General features: G+C 49.4%; 1 protein-coding gene across 1 annotated transcript; it reads right to left on the bottom strand.

Moving 5' to 3' along the window:
* Positions 1-6878: 6878 nt before the first annotated feature.
* Positions 6879-14361, bottom strand: CHMP1B (charged multivesicular body protein 1B). The gene is made up of 8 exons (XM_073561171.1): positions 14204-14361; positions 10759-10856; positions 10364-10510; positions 9223-9291; positions 8922-9029; positions 8672-8715; positions 8157-8229; positions 6879-7652 (listed from the first exon to the last, which is right to left on the bottom strand). The coding sequence occupies exons 1-8, from the start codon at positions 14217-14219 to the stop codon at positions 7608-7610; spliced, it is 600 nt and encodes a 199-aa protein (XP_073417272.1). The 5' UTR covers positions 14220-14361; the 3' UTR covers positions 6879-7607.
* Positions 14362-22025: the final 7664 nt, after the last annotated feature.

The raw sequence follows: 22025 nt of genomic DNA, 5'->3' as shown, positions 1-22025 counted from the left end.
CGAGGTAGTGGATTGTTGAATTGCTGCCTATTTCGAGTCATCGAGGTAGTGAATTGTTGAATTGCTGCCTGTTTCGTATTGTACTACCCAGTCTAGGAAGGTACTGAAAAGCAATATTGACAGGAAATGGAGCAGCCCATTGGTAGGCACATGTCAAAATAAAACAGCTGGTACACCTTACAGCTCAACAAATGGAAGCATTCAGGGTGCACGGGCAGTAGACGCCCTGCTGGCAAAATCCAACATAGTCAGCTTTCCAAGTGTAGGTTACGGACGAGTCTTCTGGGGGTATTGCGTCGATAACCGAATCACCTTTTGGGTAGGAAAGGTGATATAGTAACCGATATTTTCCGGGTTCTTTTTTGGGAACAATACCTAAAGGCGATGATTTAAATGGGCCCGCCATCCTGCCAAGTTCAACCTCTTATGATTTTTTTTATATGTAAAATCTCGGGGAATTCGCGTGTTCTACTTGATGTTAGATCTCGGGGAATTCGTGTTCCAATTTTAGATTATTTTCTGATGTTGACTTAATTTGAAGGAGATAAAGAGCTGTATTTAAAACCATGATATGGCTGCTAGGCAGCTCCTCAGGCTTAGCAAGGGGCCTATGACGGTTACCCCCGCTGGGATTATGCCTCGTAATCGCTCTGTTTGCTTTGAGGGTATACCTTGATGCAGTGTGTCCATTGAATGTAATGACGGTAGTTGCGTAATTGATTTTGCTTCTGTAATAGATGCCTCATTCGGCATTGAAACTTTTTTTTTTTAAAATAGTAGATGCCTTTCTCAGTTTTGATTCATTATCGATTCATCAACATTCACCAATGTGTGTCACAGGAGGAGTGATACCTGAGCTGGTATACTCCGACGCCTGGATCCGTATTCCACTTTTATATGTGAGATACATACTCCGCTGCATCCACTTCAGGTACTCTTAGTCAATTTAACGGGGGTAAAACCTGTAATCAAATCAATAATATATCCGCTGAGCTGCTTGTAAGCACTCCGTTTCCCTGGCGGGTACACCATGATGCAGGGTGTCCGCGTCCGCAGGATGAGTATCCATGTTAATATTTACCAGACACATTGAAACCGCAGAATCCTTCGTTAAATTGTAAGCGGGCCCCTGGTCCACATGCGACCAATGAATCCCAGAGTAATTAGTGGTCGCATATGAAAAAGGTGGGCTGTTTGTCAGCCATCATCAGTGGTAGCCAAACATCTGTTCTCAGCCTAAATTGGGTTGTAGGGCCAGGCACCTGCGGAACTGTACATTGTACCACCGCCAGGCGGAAACACCAGCCTTATTTTGAGTGATTTATAACACGTAAAATGTGAGGTTAGGTGTGTGCTGTGGCCAGAAGCCTTTGGAGTGTGTGATAGCTCTCCGAGGCTGAAAGGCCAGTGATGGAGCACGTGACGTCTGGTTCCTGTCATGTGCCCGAGCAACTCCCGACGGGGGAATTCCGGGGTTAATATGGTGGTTGGACTGGCTGGTAGCCCTGGGTAAAGAATCATTCGATCCATGGCGGCTCCTATGTGATCCGTGTCTGCAGTGGTAGCGTGATGAACAGCTCTTACAGGGATAGTGGGAATGGTGACGGCAATCGTCTGAGGAGGAGAGGGAGGTCCTGTGGCGTCTGCGCCTGCATTCGCCGTGGCTATGGGGTGTGTTGGGAGCATTAAAATCGGCCGCCAGGGCTGGGTCAATGGGCATAATTAGTAACGTTGTGCTGTATAGCACAGGGGTTATAACGCTACCATACTCTTATTGATGGACTGTGGTGGGTAAACGGATAATTCTTTATTTGGTAAATGAGTAGTTAAAGGGTTAATGGTAGTGTGTTTGGTGCATAACCGTAATGTTTTTAACTTTGTGCATTGTTCAGCTGTGGAGCACACTGCTCGGTCCGATTGGACCAATCAGCGCGCTCCCGAGCTGTCTTAAGGAGTATGTGACCAGTCTCCAAGTTTTCTCCTGCAGGCATTGTGGCAGCGCCTGCAGGGGATACACCGAAGACAGGGCCTGGCCGGGACCTTGCGCTGATGCGGTGGAAGTGGGCGGGTCCTCACACTGCTGGGGAAGTGGGCGGGGCCTCACGGGGACACGGGGTGGAGTGAGCGTGGCCTTGAGCTGATGCGGGGAAGTGGGCCCAGCACGTCCATCCTCAGGAGCCTGCCGGGGGTGCTTGAGGCCTAATCTAATAGCAATACATAGCGCCAAATATGAGGCCGTGGAGAGGGGCAGCGGCATGTGCGCGTCGGCTTGTGAAGACGTTCCGCATGTGGGCAGGGCTTGCCGGCATAGCGTCAGGAGGTGGGTGGAGGCTGCCGGAGCTCAGGCCTGGCATGTGAATGCAGCCGACCAGAGCCTGGGACCCGATGGGGCTGAGGCGCGGGTGCAGCGGCCAGTGCCCGCCAATATGGAGCCATTCGAGCTGGTGAACCGAGCGGAGTGCACTCCCGTCCACTTCGCAGCACCGGAACAGCCACAGAAGGGGAACAGTGTGATGCCCGGGATCTGAAGCGCCGGCGAAGGAGGGGGTAGCAGTAGGCGACCTGGAGGATGCCATACTGTAGGCCAGCGAAGGTGGTGGGAAAGGACGGTGGCCTAAGGGGTTAGGAAGAAGGCAGGGGGTCTTAAGAAGGCACAGGGAGGCGAGCTCCGAGGCCAGGTCATAAGGTCTTGTAGCCATGGCTCACCTCCCTGTGCTGCTCTCTGGAGGGCCTCCATGGTGGCATCTGACATGGCTGCAGGGGACTCCAGGGGTCATCAGGAACAAAAAGCTTCTAAGGGTCAGCCGAGGAGAGAGAGGAAGTCCCCAACCCTAGCACCTGAATTTAACCCGTGAGGGTGTGGCAGAACACCCCTTCCACTCTCTTCCCGTTGGTCAGTTGGGAGTCCTAATTATGGCATCACCTGGGGGGAGTAATGGGAGGGGGAGGCAGCACTGAAAAGAGTTCCTTACTAACTTGATTACATGGGGGCTCTGCAGTCAGATGCATGTTCCTTATGCTCCTTATATACAGTCATGGCCAAAAGTTTTGAGAATGACACAAATATTAATTTTTACAAAGTCTACTGCTTCATTTTTTTCTAATGGCAATTTGCATATACTCCAGAATGTTATAAAGAGTGATCAGCTTAAAAGCAATTACTTGCAAAGTCAATATTTGCCTAGAAAATTAACTTTATCCCCCAAAACACATTTCAACATCTTTGCAGCCCTGCCTTAAAAGGACCAGCTAACATCGTTTCAGTGATTGCTCCATTAACACAGGTGTGGGTGTTGATGAGGACAGGGCTGGAGATCAATCTGTCATGATTAAGTAAGAATGACACCACTGGACAGTTTAAAAGGAGGCTGGTGCTTGGCATCATTGTTTCTCTTCTGTTAACCACGGTTATGTCTAAAGAAACACGTGCAGTCATCATTGCACTGCACAAAAATGGCCTAACACGGAAGAGTATCGCAGCTAGAAAGATTGCACCTCAGTCAACAATCATCGCATCATCAAGAACTTCAAGGAGAGAGGTTCCCTTGTTGCCAAAAAGGCTCCAGGGCGCCCAAGAAAGACCAGCAAGCGCTAGGACCGTCTCTTAAAAGGGTTTAAGCTGCGGATCGGGCTACCAGCAGTGCAGAGCTTGCTCAGGAATGTCAGCAGGCAGGTGTGAGTGCATCTGCACGCACTGTGAGGCGGAGACTCTTGGAGCAAGGCCTGGTCTCAAGGAGGGCAGCAAAGAAGCCACTTCTCTCCAGAAAAAACATCATGGACAGACTGATATTCTGCAAGAGGTACAGGGAGTGGACTGCTGAGGACTGGGGTAAAGTCATATTCTCTGATGAATCCCCTTTTCGATTGTTTGGGACATCTGGAAAACGGCTTATTCGGAGAAGACCAGGTGAGGGCTACCACCAGTCTTGTCTCATGCCAACTGTCAAGCATCCTGAAACCATTCATGTGTGGGGTGGCTTCTCAGCCAAGGAATGGGCTCTCTCTGTCTTGCCTAAAAACACAGCCATGAATAAAGAATGGTACCAGAATGTCCTACAAGAGCAACTTCTCCCAACCGTCCAAGAGCAGTTTGGCGATCAACAATGCCTTTTTCAACATGATGGAGCACCTTGCCATAAAGCAAAGGTGATAACTAAATGGCTCAGGGAACAAAACAGAGATTTTGGGACCATGGCCTTGAAACTCCCCAGATCTTAATCCCATTGAGAACTTGTGGTCAATCATCAAGAGATGGGTGGACAAATAAAAACCTTCAAATTCAGACAAAATAAAAGCATTGATTTTGCAAGAATGGACTGCTATCAGTCAGGATTTGATCCAGAAGTTGATTGAGAGCATGCCAGGGAGAATTGCTGAGGTCCTGAAGAAGAAGGGTCAACACTGCAAATATTGACTTGCTGCATTAACTCATTCTAACTGTCAATATAACCTTTTGTTACTCATAATATGATTGCAATTACATTTCTGTATGTGATAAAAACATCTGACAAACACACAAAAACCAGTTGGCAGCAGATCATGTGAAAATATAATATTTATGTCATTCTCAAAACTTTTGGCCATGACTGTAGTACCGTGCCTGCCATTATGTCCACATCACTCGCTCCTGCCTCTGCTGTTTTCTGTGACTCCAAAATAAAGGATTGCTTTTAAAGGGACAGTGCGTCCTGCCACTTTTCTTAATGGCCCGCAAACTTGGTGTTTCTCTGGAAAGAGAAAGTATTAGAAAATTGGAGATTGAAGAAGCCCTTAACTAAAAGGAAGATCTTAAAAGACTCAAGTGACGCTTCATGTTTCTTACAATGGATGCCTGCACACGTCACAGAGTGAACTATTTTGCTATCAACGTTCGATATGTTTGTGACAACAAAACATTTGTTACTAAGATGCTGGCAGTAAAAGCCAGTTTCTCCAGACCTTAGTGGAAAAAGTTCTGCAAGATAATTAAATCACAAAAGAACAAGTTCTTGCTATTGTAACTGATAATGCTTCATACATAAGTACAATTAAACTAATGAATGAGAATAATGAAGGTGAACAGCAGCTGGAAGAACATTTCACATTCAGTATGTTGGAGATGGAAGGCCACAGTCCTGTTCCAATAACAGAGGAACAAACAGATATTACTACAGAAGAACATAAAAATATTTATTTGCAATTAGATGATTTTGTTGAAGCTGCTTCACATCGCTTTCCTATTCATCACATGTGCTGTGTTGTGCACACGCTACAGCTGGCAATAAGAGATAGTCTGCAAGAGGGACATGCTGGAAATCTAATTGGAAAAGTGAGGAAATTGCCTATTGCTGCCAGAACCCCTAAAATTGATTCCATCCTGAAGAGACGTGCTGGAAAAGGCGCAATTGTGGATCACGCCACTCGATGGGGCAGCACCTATTTAATGATTGAGCGATTGCTTTAGCCGAAACCCTTCCTTGTAGATATGGCCAACCCTCAGGTAACACTACATGAAGGTCAATGGACACAGGTGGCTGAATTGCAAGAATTGCTTCATCACCCATTTACAGTGACTAAAAAGTTACAAGCTGAGGATTTAACGCCTGGCATTTTTATAACGGGAGTGGCAGGACATGTTGTTTTGCCTGTCCCAAAGAGGAGATTCAATCGCAGATGGCACTGCGGCTTCAATGAAACGGAGAGAGACACAGCTATTAGAAAATAAAATTCTTCTGGCAACTGTATGTGGACCCAAGTCATCGTATACTGCTTGATGATCAACAGCTTACTAAAGGAAAAGAAGCTCTAATTCAGGTAGCAGTTAGGATGGGTGGGCTACAGGACGGCCAAGAGCAAGAGGACTCAGGTCCTGCCAGTGCTGCTGCTACAGTTTCTTCATCCTCATCAGATGGAGTTTGATTTCGACAAGTATTTGGAAGACATAGAGCAGGCAAAGCATTGCCACAGGGAAAAGATTCCACTCCCTTAGAAAACAGATTGAACATATTTCAGCAAAATTTTTCACTTGGTCTCAAAGAAGTAGAAGAGTTCAACCGTTCATCAAAACTGACTGTGCACAAGGCAATTCCTTTAAACCCCAAAATTGTTAGAGATGTTGCCCATGTGGTTACTGCTTTGCCACCAACCCAGGTTACTGTAGAGAGGTTGTTCTCTGGCCTTAAAATAATGTCAGATTTGAGGTCATCTATGAAGGAGGTGATACTATTTGTCAGAACAAATTCAGAGACTGCACAAATGTTATTGAGGACGTTTTCATTTGTTTTTTCCACTTACTGCATAGTATATAAAAAAATTGTAAATGTGCAAAAGTTTTTTGTTCTAAAGCTGTATTCCAATTAATAGAACATAAAATATATCTAAATGGCTTACTTATTGTATCATAATAATGACTAAAAGCCTGATGTTACCATTTTTCTACAGGAAATGTATCACTTAAACAGGAGCCATGTATGAGGGAGTCAGAATCGGAGTCATTGTCATGGAAATTGATGAGCCGGAGGTTTGGTTTACTGACTCCACAGCCCTGCTTGCACCTATAGTAACTTCTCTGGCCGTGAAGGAAGAATGTATCTTATAGATTTATAGGTCATTCCCATATGTTGATACCAGGGATAAAAGTGAAAAGAAAGAAGAAAAATTATTGACATCTTCTAAGAACTGAACCCCTCCAAAAACAAGAAAGTGCAGTGCTTTTGATGCAGCAGACTGGCACTGAGGGCCATCATTAGATTTATGAGATATTGGTGGGTTTGCATTAATTGTTGCTTATGTTCAGATTTTTTTTCATGGTTCCATTATATAGATATGTCCCCATAACCTGGAGGGGTTAGAACTAGAGACCACAGAATTCGGTGTAAATAATGATGCCTCCGCAGACATAATGAAAACAGTTTATTAAAAGCTGCGCAGCAGAGAACGAAAGGAAAGATCCAGACACAGACTAAATAAATACTGAATCCGTATGTAAGAAGGCCCAGGATAGAGGGGTGAAGGTGGCTGACGTGAGGATGACGCGGAGACAGACACGGCCTTATCAAAGAGAAGACAATTCTTGTTATCAGCCCCACAGAGCCGGGCAGAGCACACAGCAGAGCATCAATCACCACTCCAGGATGCGGAGCGCAGCCCTGGAGATCATCAGGAAGAAACAATAAATCAAGATGAGAAATTGCTATAAAGAAGCATGGAGAGAAGTCCAGTAATTGTAAGAAGCGTTCATTCACAGGATTGGAAGCCACCAGCATAACCGCGGATCAGCAATGATTGCTGATCACACCAGCACTGCCAGTACCGCAGAGCAGCCGCCTGTGTATCTTAGTGTTCAGGCGCAAATGTTCTCCACGTGACAAAGGGGAGGGGCTTGTACGGCTTATTATGGATTGAAATTAAAATATAATTGTGACGGGGAAGGGGGACGAGCTGACACAAACGCTGCCCCCTGCTGTCTCTGAGCAGAACAGTCCTGTCAACGAGGCAGAGGGATCCAGGAGAAGACGACCGGTGAAGAAGTGTCTGTATGTGGAGTAACGATGCAAAAAAACGTATCCAGATATGTACCACATATTCACAGGTGAGGAAGAAACGCACGTACGCAGGCGGCAGCACTCTTACACCTGATCACGTAGACGGGCGAGTCTCTGCGACAGCTCATCCTGCAAACACAGATAAGCATAAGATCAGCAGAAGCCGCCTCATTACATCATCAGCCATTAACGACTACTATGCAGACGCAATCCCGTACCCCAGAGCTGCACTCACTATTCTGCTGGTGGAGTCACTGTGTACTTACACTACTGATCCTGAGTTACATCCTGTATTATATTCCAGAGCTGCACTCACTATTCTGCTGGTGCAGTTACTGTGTACATACATTACATTACTGATCCTGTATTATACCAAAGAGCTGTGCTCACTATCCTGCCAGTAGCTATTGGAAGTATTGGGGAAAGACTGCCCCTCACAGCTTAGCTCCCATATTGGAAGGGAATGCTGAATTTTCAGTGGTGAAGCTACATAGCAGCAATTGCAGCTTTGGAGTGTAATATAATCTATTCTGTTTGGCGATTTTCCTTCCTTCCTATGTTGGGATATAACTAATCACACCGGGTTACACTTGGGTCAGTTTCTCAGTCTCTACCAACCCTCAGCAGCTTTACCTGTTCTGTAGAAGCGACGCTGGTTCCTACTGATCCAGTCTGTCCCTGAGGAAGCTCCATATTCAAGTCAAGGCTGGAAAAGAAACAAAATGCAAACACTAAATCCAGACACCGCGACATACAGACTATAGACAGAAGCAGAGCTGTGTGCTGGAGCGTTATAAGAGAGGCAGATATCAGTCACATATAGAAGGATCTCAGGACTGCAGATATGTAATACCTAGTAGGTTTATGGGGAGCAGAGAGGTTTCTACACTTCCCGTTACTTATGCTAATAACACTCCAATCCTCCAGTTGCCCCCTCCAGCTTGGATGGCTGATAATAAGGAGTTATAATAGAGTGTATGCACCTGTCCTACATGAATTTATAGTTTGTTTCTCTTTGATTTTCAGAATTTGACTCTGATGCCTGTAAGGCGAGGTCCTATATTACAGCTGCTCCTCTGGTCTGGGTGCAGCGTTATATTATTATGCTGTAATATTACAGGCCGCGAGCTCAGATTATAGTCACTCACCCGGCCTCATCCGCCATCTCCTGTAACAGATTGTCCACCTGGTTCTGTAAGAGAAAGCATAACATTTCACAACGACACGTGGTAATATATGAAGCACCAAGTGCTACCAACGTGACCAGACTACAAACATGGGCCGCCTCCACACATGGGGGCGCTAGTAGTACAGCTGAGAGTCACAAGACCATGGCGGCTCAGTGTATGGGCGAATCGCTCGCCTCTTTTCACCTAACAAGAGACCGCCATCATATACCTGCGGCGTGGTCAGCGTCGTCGTGTTGCTCATCGTGTCTTCCATCTGCTGTGTTTGAACATCGAGCGTCTCAAACTGGTGCTCGAACTTATCCATGAGAGCGGAGATCTGCGGACAGAGGACAACGATCATTAAGATGCAAAATGGATGCACCCCCCCCCCCCCCCCCCTCGCTCGCACCGCAAGTGGCAGGTGAAATCAACCCCCCACACACAGCCACACACCGAATGCAACACACACACACACACACACACACACACACACACACACACGTGATAGCTGCTCCACCCCCCACACACACCTTCTCCAGGTTCATGCTCTTTAATGTGGCGTCCATGGATTTCACCACTCCCGCCATCGACTTTGTCACCTGAAAAACAAAAATAAAATGGAGCAGAATGTGGGCAGGGGGCAACCGATTAAATTAGAAGGAAAAAATCATGTATTTTTCTACAGATTTTATTGTTTTCTCCATTTAAATCCAGGGAATATAATAGGGAAAAAGTGTGTGTATCAAGCACCGCCCCTCATTATGATGTCATAATGGTTGCCATGGCGACGCTGATGTCATCATAGGTTGCAAGCCCCGCCGCTCATTATGATGTCATAACGGTTGACTATGGGATGGAGGATGTGTGATGGGTATATGGGCACGGGACTATGGGATGGAGGATATGTATGATGGGTATATGGGCACGGGATTATGGGATGGAGGATGTGTGACGGGTATATGGGCACTGGACTATGGGATGGAGGATGTGTGACGGGTATATAGGCACTGGACTATGGGATGGAGGATGTGTATGACGGGTATATGGGCACGGGACTATGGGATGGCGGATATGTATGATGGGTATATGGGGATGGGACTATGGGACGGAGGATGTGTGATGGGTATATGGGCATGGGACTATGGGATGGCGGATGTGTGATGGGTATATGGGCATGGGACTATGGGATGGCGGATGTGTGATGGGTATATGGGCACTGGACTATGGGATGAGGATATGTATGACGGGTATATGGGCATGGGACGGCGAATATGTATGATGGGTATATGGGCATGGGGCTATGGGATGGAGGATGTGTGATGGGTATATGGGCACTCGACTATGGGATGGCGAATATGTATGATTGGTATATGGGCATGGGACTATGGGATGGCGAATATGTATGATGGGTATATGGGCATGGGACTATGGGAAGGAGGATGTGTGATGGGTATATGGGCACTCGACTATGGGATGGAGGATATGTATGATGGGTATATGGGCACGGGCCTATGGGATCGTGGATATGTATGATGAGTATATGGGCATGGGACTATGGGATGGAGGATAATTATAACTTGCTATAACTAACCACAGTTAGTTACTATGCCCGGGCAGCGCCGGGCTCTTCAGCTAGTTATTTCATAAACTCGAAACTCAGATGCAACCAACCTTGCCCATTGTGACGGCCGTCTGCACCCGCGCTGCCACCGCGTCCACCCGGGCACTCATCCGCAGGAAGTTAATGCCTTGATTCTTCTGGCGGATGGCGTTCTCCGCATGTATCCTCGCAATCTCTGTATTGCCCTTCTGTATGGCCTGTAGAAGAGAGGTGTAAGCAGTGACCTGTACAGATGGTGCAGCCCTTCACTACAGAAAATGAGGCCCCCAGCTACAGACAGCACCAACTTGTCTATACGATCTGCTGAGCCCGATGCTAACAGGATGAGCTGCAGTACCAGCTTCAACCATCTGTGTGGTGCTGTACTGCTATATACAATAGAAGGGGCACTGCAGGGAGCTCGGCAGGGGTCCCAGAAATCAGACCTCTTATTTATACGCCTCACCTTCTTGATTTTGGCCTTCTCCGTCTTCTCCTCTTTGTCGCATTTCTTGGCGTTCCGGTTCAGTTCTTTAGCTGCAAACTTCAGGTTAAACAGATGTTCTGATCGAAGGGTTAAGGAACGAAATGAACCAGCAAAGACATCACATGCGAGGCGCGGGCTCAGCGCCAGACACAACATAATCAATAACCCAGTCTGAGTCACTGCGGGGGTCCGAGCGTCTGCGAATACCCGAAAACGCCCCATCTGTGGCCGCGCACACACCACACGTCTGGAGGCGTAAATATAGACTGTCTGGCAGTGTAAGGGTTACTACATTATGATATATAGAAGGTGGGGGAAGGGAGCATGGATCCCCGAGCGGCAGCATCACCGTGTTCCTCACTATCAATAGAGCCAAGGTGTAATAACCGGTTCACCCTGCTCTACTGGCTCCTGTTCCGCCTCCACCTGCCGGCCACAGTCACATGATCCACCCTGACATCAAACAGTTAACGCCATCCCCTGCACTGACAGCCCCCCAACCCCCCCCCCCCCCCCCCCCAAGGAAGGAGGTGGAATACAGTGTATCCAGGAGTATGCAGGAAGGGTGGTGGTGGGGGCATACCCACTGCATCCAGGAGGGCGGGATACATAGGAGGCTGGAGGGCGGGATACATTGTATCCAGGAGGCTGGAGGGCGGGATACATTGTATCCAGGGGGCTGGAGGGCGGGATACATTGTATCCAGGGGGCTGGAGGGCGGGATACATTGTATCCAGGGGGCTGGAGGGCGGGATACATTGTATCCAGGGGGCTGGAGGGCGGGATACATTGTATCCAGGGGGCTGGAGGGCGGGATACATTGTATCCAGGGGGCTGGAGGGCGGGATACATTGTATCCAGGGGGCTGGAGGGCGGGATACATTGTATCCAGGGGGCTGGAGGGCGGGATACATTGTATCCAGGGGGCTGGAGGGCGGGATACATTGTATCCAGGGGGCTGGAGGGCGGGATACATTGTATCCAGGGGGCTGGAGGGCGGGATACATTGTATCCAGGGGGCTGGAGGGCGGGATACATTGTATCCAGGGGGCTGGAGGGCGGGATACATTGTATCCAGGGGGCTGGAGGGCGGGATACATTGTATCCAGGGGGCTGGAGGGCGGGATACATTGTATCCAGGGGGCTGGAGGGCGGGATACATTGTATCCAGGGGGCTGGAGGGCGGGATACATTGTATCCAGGGGGCTGGAGGGCGGGATACATTGTATCCAGGGGGCTGGAGGGCGGGATACATTGTATCCAGGGGGCTGGAGGGCGGGATACATTGTATCCAGGGGGCTGGAGGGCGGGATACATTGTATCCAGGGGGCTGGAGGGCGGGATACATTGTATCCAGGGGGCTGGAGGGCGGGATACATTGTATCCAGGGGGCTGGAGGGCGGGATACATTGTATCCAGGGGGCTGGAGGGCGGGATACATTGTATCCAGGGGGCTGGAGGGCGGGATACATTGTATCCAGGGGGCTGGAGGGCGGGATACATTGTATCCAGGGGGCTGGAGGGCGGGATACATTGTATCCAGGGGGCTGGAGGGCGGGATACATTGTATCCAGGGGGCTGGAGGGCGGGATACATTGTATCCAGGGGGCTGGAGGGCGGGATACATTGTATCCAGGGGGCTGGAGGGCGGGATACATTGTATCCAGGGGGCTGGAGGGCGGGATACATTGTATCCAGGGGGCTGGAGGGCGGGATACATTGTATCCAGGGGGCTGGAGGGCGGGATACATTGTATCCAGGGGGCTGGAGGGCGGGATACATTGTATCCAGGGGGCTGGAGGGCGGGATACATTGTATCCAGGGGGCTGGAGGGCGGGATACATTGTATCCAGGGGGCTGGAGGGCGGGATACATTGTATCCAGGGGGCTGGAGGGCGGGATACATTGTATCCAGGGGGCTGGAGGGCGGGATACATTGTATCCAGGGGGCTGGAGGGCGGGATACATTGTATCCAGGGGGCTGGAGGGCGGGATACATTGTATCCAGGGGGCTGGAGGGCGGGATACATTGTATCCAGGGGGCTGGAGGGCGGGATACATTGTATCCAGGGGGCTGGAGGGCGGGATACATTGTATCCAGGGGGCTGGAGGGCGGGATACATTGTATCCAGGGGGCTGGAGGGCGGGATACATTGTATCCAGGAGGCTGGAGGGCGGGATACATTTAAAACTTCAGGACACAATGCAAGTGCAACATTTTTAAGATCTCTGTTGTCAGTAAATTGCAAGCATTTAGTCCTGACTAAATACTTCTCACAGCTGAACCTCTGTTACATTATATCAGTGTAGATACACAGTCCTCAAGAAATCATGACTCCTAACCTGTTCAAGAATCATGTGAAGAAACTCAATAGTCATTTGCCTCCAAGGATCAAAGGGAATAGGGGGGGCAAAAGGGGCCGACACAGGGGTTGACGGGGAAGCTGCAGGGACTGAAAAAGGTATAGGCGATGGGGGAGCTATAGGGGCAAAAACAGAGGTGGGGGAGCTATAGGGGCAGATACAAGGGTGGGGGAGCTATAGAGTCAGATACAGGGGAGCTATAGGGGAAGATACAGGGGTGGGGGGACCTATAGTCAGATACAGGGGTGGGGGAGCTATAGGGGCAGATACAGGGGTGGGGGAGCTACAGAGGCAGATACAGGGGTGGGGGAAGCTACAGGGGCAGATACAGGGGTGGGGGGAGCTACAGGGGCAGATACAGGGGTGGGGGGAGCTACAGGGGCAGATACAGGGGTGGGGGGAGCTACAGGGGCAGATACAGGGGTGGGGGGAGCTACAGGGGCAGATACAGGGGTGGGGGGAGCTACAGGGGCAGATACAGGGGTGGGGGGAGCTACAGGGGCAGATACAGGGGTGGGGGGAGCTACAGGGGCAGATACAGGGGTGGGGGGAGCTACAGGGGCAGATACAGGGGTGGGGGGAGCTACAGGGGCAGATACAGGGGTGGGGGGAGCTACAGGGGCAGATACAGGGGTGGGGGGAGCTACAGGGGCAGATACAGGGGTGGGGGGAGCTACAGGGGCAGATACAGGGGTGGGGGGAGCTACAGGGGCAGATACAGGGGCGGGGGGAGCTACAGGGGCAGATACAGGGGGGAGCTATAGGGGCAGATACAGGGGTGGGGGAGCTATAGGGGCAGATACAGGGGTGGGGGGAGCTATAGGGGCAGATACAGGGGTGGGGGGCGCTATAGGGGCAGATACAGGGGTGGGGGGCGCTATAGGGGCAGATACAGGGGTGGGGGGAGCTATAGAGGCACATACAGAAGTGAGGGGGGCCATAGGGACAGGCACAGAGAGCAGATAGAGGGGCTAGCTATAGGGGCAGGCACAGGAGCTACTGTGCACGGCTACACCAGCACAGGTGTCGGTCCGCGCTCACCTGGCCGCAGGGAGGATACTCTCCATGTTGGACATGTCGCTCCGTCTCCCGGTCAGATCTCTCAGGTTCTAAACTCTTCCGGGTTCTTCCGGTGATTGCAGCGCTCCACTTCCTGTTGTTGCGTGACGTCACCAGCATCTCAGCCAGTAGTACGCCGGTCTAAGTATCGTGGGTGGAGACAAAATAAGGGGCGTGGTGATGACGTTGATCAGCTGTTTAGAAATCGTCAGAGTCTTGTGACCATGAAGTCACAAAGCAGCAGGGGGCGGAGAATCGGCCTGTCACTGAACAGAAGGGGCGGAGCCCTATAAGGAGGTAGTTGACATAAATTTCCATGTCTCCGCCCAGTCGCGTCATTTCCCTGCTTGCTGTCACTGAATGGAGCTGCTGCCTGAGCTCGGCGCCCACAGTGACTGCAGGAGTAGAGGACACGGGACGGGACTGAAGCACAGAGTGTAATCCTTAGTCGTTCTTATTCCAAGAGCTAAATCTTTCCTTTCTGTGGCCGCATGGGTATTTTTAATTTTTTTTTATTGATGTTTCCTTAAAATGTACTGAGAAATGGTGAAAAAACGCAATTGTTCCATGTTTCCTACAACGCTGATTGTGTTGTGAATCCCTGGTGACGCGATTCTCCAGCCGGAGCGACAGTGACGACACCCTACAATGTCAGACACAGGCGGCAGCGACACCGTACAATGTCGGACGCAGGTGGCGACACCGTACAATGTCGGACGCAGGAGGCAACACCGTACAATGTCGGACGCAGGCGGCGACACCGTACAATGTCAGACACAGGCGGGGACACCGTACAATGTTGGACGCAGGCGGCGACACCGGACAATGTCAGACATAGGCGGCGACACCCTACAATGTCGGACGCAGGCGGCGACACCGTACAATGTCAGACACAGGCGGGGACACCGTACAATGTCGGACGCAGGCGGCGACACCGGACAATGTCAGACATAGGCGGCGACACCCTACAATGTCGGACGCAGGCGGCGACACCGTACAATGTCAGACACAGGCGGCGACACCCTACAATGTCGGACGCAGGCGGCGACACCCTACAATGTCAGACACAGGCGGCGACACCCTACAATGTCAGACACAGGCGGCGACACCCTACAATGTCGGACGCAGGCGGCGACACCCTACAATGTCAGACACAGGCGGCAGCGACACCGTACAATGTCAGACACAGGCGGCGACACCATACAATGTCAGACACAGGCGGCGACACCCTACAATGTCGGACGCAGGCGGCGACACCGTACAATGTCAGACGCAGGCGGCGACACCGTACAATGTCAGACACAGGCGGCGACACCCTACAATGTCAGACACAGGCGGCGACACCCTACAATGTCGGACGCAGGCGGCGACACCGTACAATGTCAGACGCAGGCGGCGACACCGTACAATGTCAGACACAGGCGGCAGCGACACCGTACAATGTCAGACACAGGCGGCGACACCATACAATGTCAGACACAGGCGGCGACACCCTACAATGTCGGACGCAGGCGGCGACACCGTACAATGTCAGACGCAGGCGGCGACACCGTACAATGTCAGACACAGGCGGCGACACCATACAATGTCAGACACAGGCGGCGACACCCTACAATGTCGGACGCAGGCGGCGACACCCTACAATGTCAGACACAGGCGGCAGCGACACCGTACAATGTTGGATGCAGATGACAGTGGATTTTTACAGGATGGAAAGGGTGAAGTGGTCAAAAATGATTCTGAGAAGCCAAACTTTTAAATTCCTATCTATCTTGCACTTGTGTTCTCTATAAGGCTAGCTGCAGACTAGCGTTTTGGCCCACAGCGCACGGCCGCCGCTAAGCCCCACCCCCTGCCGCGCTCCCTCCGGTCATCTCCTACTAGTGTCGCACATCGCTGCATGCGATCTGCACACCCTAAAAGGGCGCAGCGCACGCAAAATCCTACTAGTGCTCGCCCTGCGCACCCTATGCTAAAGATAGGGTGTGCAGATCGCATGCAGCAATGTACGACACTAGGAGGAGATGACCGGAGGGGGCGGGACTTAGCGGCGGCTGTGCACTGCGGGCCAAAACGCTAGTCTGAAGCTAGCCTAAGAAAGTTAATGTAACATCAACTCATCTTCACGGTGCCATGGAAGGAATAAAAGAATGCACACTATTCATAAACAGAGATACTGAGGGAACACTTTGCTAATTTACATGAATTTACATCTCCTGGTCCAGATGAATTACGTCATAGGGTACTGCGTTAGCAGAGGAATTTGCAGAACCACTAGCCAGAATTATTGAAAAATCCTGGAGAACAGAAGTCCCAGAAGATTGGAGAAGGGCACATGTCCCTATCTTAAAAATGATCAAACAAATCTATTTGTGAGAGGGTTCATTAGTGTACAGCTGTAATAGAGATACCCCAATAATTGACCGATATAAAATATAACTTTTAATTATTTACTTAAAAGGGACAAATAATATGAACAAAAAGACCATACTAAAAAGTGCACACTACCTTCACCCTACAGATACACCCTGACCTGCCTAGGTTGGCACCCTATAAATGACCTATATGAGAATGGCGTCTCTGCTCAACGATGACTGACCCTACTGTCCTATAATACCCTAATGACAAGTGAAGGTTTATCAACTTTCATACCATTTAAGGCAAGGGCGGACACTGACAGCTTGGGGCCCCTGTGCAAGAAATGTGTCTGGGCCCCCTTCCTTTTATGGTGACAAAGCTACATATATACACTCACAGGCCACTTTATTAGGTACACCTGTCCAACTGTGTGTTAAGACTTAATTTCTAATCAGCCAATCACATGGCGGCAACTCAGTGCATTTAGGCATGTAGACATGGTCAAGACAATCTCCTGCAGTTCAAACCGAGCATCAGTATGGGGAAGAAAGGTGATTTGAGTGCCTTTGAACGTGGCATGATTGTTGGTGCCAGAAGGGCTGGTCTGAGTATTTCAGAAACTGCTGATCTACTGGGATTTTCACGCACAACCATCTCTAGGGTTTACAGAGAATGGTCCGAAAAAGAAAAAAAATCCAGTGAGCGGCAGTTCTGTGGCCGGAAATGCCTTGTTGATGCCAGAGGTCAGAGGAGAATGGGCAGACTGGTTCGAGCTGATAGAAAGGCAACAGTGACTCAAATTGCCACCCGTTACAACCAAGGTAGGCAGAAGAGCATCTCTGAACGCACAGTGCGTCGAACTTTGAGGCAGATGGGCTACAGCAGCAGAAGACCACACTGGGTACCACTCCTCTCAGCTAAGAACAGGAAACTGAGGCTACAATTTGCACAAGCTCATCGAAATTGGACAGTAGAAGATTGGAAAAACGTTGCCTGGTCTGATGAGTCTCGATTTCTGCTGCGACATTCGGATGGTAGGGTCAGAATTTGGCGTAAACAACATGAAAGCATGGATCCATCCTGCCTTGTATCAACGGTTCAGGCTGGTGGTGGTGGTGTCATGGTGTGGGGAATTTTTTCTTGGCACTCTTTGGGCCCCTTGGTACCAATTGAGCATCGTTGCAACGCCACAGCCTACCTGAGTATTGTTGCTGACCATGTCCATCCCTTTATGACCACAATGTACCCAAAATCTGATGGCTACTTTCAGCAGGATAATGCGCCATGTCATAAAGCTCGAATCATCTCAGATTGGTTTCTTGAACATGACAATGAGTTCACTGTACTCAAATGGCCTCCTCAGTCACCAGATCTCAATCCAATAGAGCATCTTTGGGATGTGGTGGAACGGGAGATTCGCATCAGGGATGTGCAGCCGACAAATCTGCGCCAACTGTGTGATGCCATCATGTCAATATGGTCCAAAATCTCTGAGGAATGCTTCCAGCACCTTGTTGAATCTCTGCCACGAAGAATTGAGGCAGTTCTGAAGGCAAAAGGGGGTCCAACCCGTTACTAGCATGGTGTACCTAATAAAGTGGCCAGTGAGTGTATATATCCACACACACATGTATATATTACATAGTCTCCTTTATTATGTATATTGCTGTCCCTTACACAGTGCCCTCTCTTGTTATGTACAGCACCGTCTCTTACATATCGGGTTATATAGAGCCCTGTTTTTTATTACATACCGTCCTGTCTTGTTAGATATATAATGCAATGATGACTGATGGAGCATGGGAAAGCTTCCTTTCTAATGGAGGAGCTGATGGACTGGTAGTTTGGTCACCGGCTCCTCGATCGGCCGTCATTTTATATCTAAAAAGAGAGGGGACTATGTAATAAGGGATGGTGTCATTGTTAGGCGTCGGATTTCTGTCGCTGCACAGCGAGAATCCCGAGCCTTACTTCCGGCGATCTCCTATTCCTCTCCAGCCGCAGAGGAGGTTGCTCAGCAGACTCGTCGGTCCCGGTGCTCTGCCCAGACCAGCTCTGTGAGTTTGCTTGCTGCTGCCACCTCTGTCACAGCTATGGTAATGCATGCTGCTCAGCAGCGAGATTCTCCAGGGACTAAGTCCTCATGTCGGGCCACTGAGCATGCCCGTGGAGTGATCTCCCATTGGAGATCGAAGGTCACGTGCTCAGGTCCTGCTCGTGTTCAGATTGGCCCATCCGAGAAGCCAGGAAGGTCCCGGACGCTCGCGGCTATAAAAGGTTCACATGGCCGCTCGGCCATGCGCTAGGATAGACTGTATTTTCTGACTATAAGGAGTGAGTGATGGATGCACGTATGAATGTCTCTGGTGACTGACTCATTATGGAACCCCTACCCTTGGTACGCATGTGTTGTGCAGCCTAGCCTGCTAGCGCCCAGGCTTAGGCGTAGGTAGGACAGAGTTGAGTCAGATATTAGTCACAATCAGTGACTCGGCACGCCTCAGTGCACGTGCTCCACACTCCTTAGCCAACGTCTATAGCGGCTTTCGTGGCAGCGACGCCACGCGCTCAGTGGCCTAGAAGGACTCTAACCCCGTGCCTTGGGGTGGAGTTCTGTGGCTGTTTGCTGTGCGCTCTGTGGCCGGGCTCTGTGAGCTAAACAGGCTCTGGCATTCACTTTCAAGCGGCTCTGCGGTTCTGTGAAGTAACAGAATCCGCTCCTGTTCACACTGGGTGATGTAACCCACGTGTGACTGTTTTCACGCCGCTCTTCCCTTCCGCCATTACCTAGCAGCAGTGTACCACCTCTGCACGGTGGACCCCGGGCTGCAAACGCAATCTCTACTATTTTATAATCTGGTGCGTTCCGCCAGCCCTAACAGTCATACATAATAAAAGAGGAAACTATGTAACTAAGGATGGTGTTATACAGAATTAGTGACTACACTATATGCTAAGGGGCTGTGTTATACATAATAAGTACGTACACTATATACTAAGGGACTGTGTTAGACATAATAAGTGATAATGTCTTCCTCCACCTCCCCCTGTTCCTAAGGCCATTATAAGTCCCCCTTCCTCCTATTCCAATCCCCCACACCCCTCATTGTCCTCCTCCTCCCGCATCCCATTATTGTCCTCTCCCTCAATCCATCTTCGCCCTCTTCACCACCAATATCTTTGCTTTCTCCCCCACCAGTCCCATCATTGCCCATTCCACCACCTCCATCATTTCCTCCTCCCCCACCACCCCCATCATTTCCTTTTCTCCCACCACCCCATAATTGCCCTTTCCACCACCTCCATCATTGCCTTCTCCCCTACCATCCCATCATTGCCTTCTCCCCCACCACTCTTTGCTTTCTCCCCCACCACTCCTATCATTGCCCATTCCACCACCTCCATTATTTCCTCCTCCACCACCACCCCAATTATTGCCCTTTCCACCACCACCATCATTGCATTCCCACCCACCTCCATCATTGCCTTCTCCCCTACCAGCCCATCATTGCCTTCTCCCCATCACCCCATCATTGCCTTATCCCCATCACCCCATCATTGCCTTCTCTCCATCACCCCATCATTGCCTTATCCCCATCATTGCCTTCTACATCACTCCATCATAGCCTTCTCCCCATCACCCCCATCATTGCCTTCTCCCCATCATTGCCTTCTCCATCACCCCCATCATTGCCTTCTCCATCACCCCCATCATTGCCTTCTCTCCATCACCCCCATCATTGCCTTCTCTCCATCACCCCCATCATTGCCTTCTCCCCATCACCCCCATCATTGCCTTCTCCCCATCACCCCATCATTGCCTTCTCCCCATCACTCCCATCATTGCCATCTCCCCATCACTCCCATCATTGCCATCTCCCCATCACTCCCATCATTGCCTTCTCCCCATCACCCCCATCATTGCCTTCTCTCCATCACTCCCATCATTGCCTTCTCCCCATCACCCCCATCATTGCCATCTCCCCATCACTCCCATCATTGCCTTCTCCCCATCACTCCCATCATTGCCATCTCCCCATCAACCCCATAATTGCCTTTTCCCCATCACTCCCATCATTTCCTTCTCAATATCACCCCCATCATTGCCTTGAACTGTACCTACACTGAACCCGGCCTATACAGCGGAGGTTGGCAGCCTACTTGTCAGCGGATATGGCTCCCCTGCTCAATGGTGGTTGACCCTGGGAAACCGTAATAATCGCTTACCCCAGTGATCAGTATTAATAAGCAGAGTCAAAGAATGCTTGGATACCAATGAAAAAAAACATATGACATTGTATGCAATATCTATCTAACCTCCTGATGAGCAGTGTGATGAAATGCTTGGATACCAATGAAAAAAAAACATATGACATTGTATGCAATATCTATCTAACCTCCTGATGAGCAGTGTGATGAAATGCTTAGAGGTCACGTGACGTCTGAATGATAAGTACCCCCTCAGACTGCCTTATTTTGCTATTATATCATATGTTTCTTTTGACTTTTATCTCTAAGACAATATCTGAATATCTAAATATCTGATCAACTATGTTGAAATGCATTTTTTTATTTTTTTCATTGGTATCCAAGTATTGGTATTCTTTGTCTCCACTTATTAATACTGATCACTGGGGTTAGCGGTTATTAGGGTTTCCCAGGGTCAACCACCGTTGAATGGGGGCGCCATATCCCTGACAAGTAGGGTGCCAGCCTCCGCTGTAAAGTCATGGATCAGTGTAGGTACAGTTCAGAGAGGTCTATCTATTTTACATTCTATAATCAAGCATGGCGAATCACCTTTTTCACTGACCTGATATACACCTGCACTTCCTTTTTTCTGACTGTCACTATTTAGTACTGTCTTTAGATGTTATAAAAGTTGATAAACCATCACTTTTCATTAGGGCATTATAGGACAGTAGGGTCATTCATCGTTAAGCGGGGCACCATTCTCGTATAGGTTATTTATAGGGTGCCAACCTCTGCAGGCAGGGGGGTGTATCTATAGGGTGAATGTAGTGTGCAGTTTTTAGTATGGTCTTTGTTCATGTTGTTTGTCCCTTCTAAGTAAACAATTAAAAATTATATCTTATATCGGTCCATTATTGGGGTTCCTCTATCTTCAAAAAAGGAAAGAAGATAGAGCCAGGAAATGAAAGGCCAGTGAGCCTTACTTCTATACCAGGAAAGATCTCTGAACAAATTATTAAACAGCATGTAAATACTGGGATAAGAATACAGTAATTAATCAGTGCCAGCATGGGTTTGTAGCCAACAAGTCATACTAGACTAATCTAATTTCCTTCTATGATGGAATCACTGACTGGGTGGATCAGGGAAATGCAGTAGACATAGTATATCTCGACTTCAGCAAAGCATTAGATAAAGTATCTCATCCTATCCTTATTGAAAAAATGACCAAGTATGGGATTGACAAGGCTACGATTAGGTGGATTCATAAC

This window comes from Dendrobates tinctorius, unplaced genomic scaffold (assembly GCF_039654945.1).
Source record: "Dendrobates tinctorius isolate UK_male_01 unplaced genomic scaffold, ASM3965494v1 ptg000315l, whole genome shotgun sequence".
Lineage (NCBI taxonomy): Eukaryota > Metazoa > Chordata > Amphibia > Anura > Dendrobatidae > Dendrobates > Dendrobates tinctorius.
The sequence above is the reverse complement of the archived record's forward strand: the minus strand, read 5'-3'. Positions and strand labels throughout refer to the sequence as shown.

What these genes read in the sequence shown, in the direction of transcription:
- CHMP1B (XM_073561171.1), bottom strand. An exon ending in CGGCCGTCACAATGGGCAAG is followed by an intron (nt 9,292 to 10,363) that starts GTTGGTTGCATC and finishes TTTGTTTTTCAG; the next exon opens with GTGACAAAGTCGATGGCGGG. An exon ending in CGACGCTGACCACGCCGCAG is followed by an intron (nt 8,716 to 8,921) that starts GTATATGATGGC and finishes TTTCTCTTACAG; the next exon opens with AACCAGGTGGACAATCTGTT.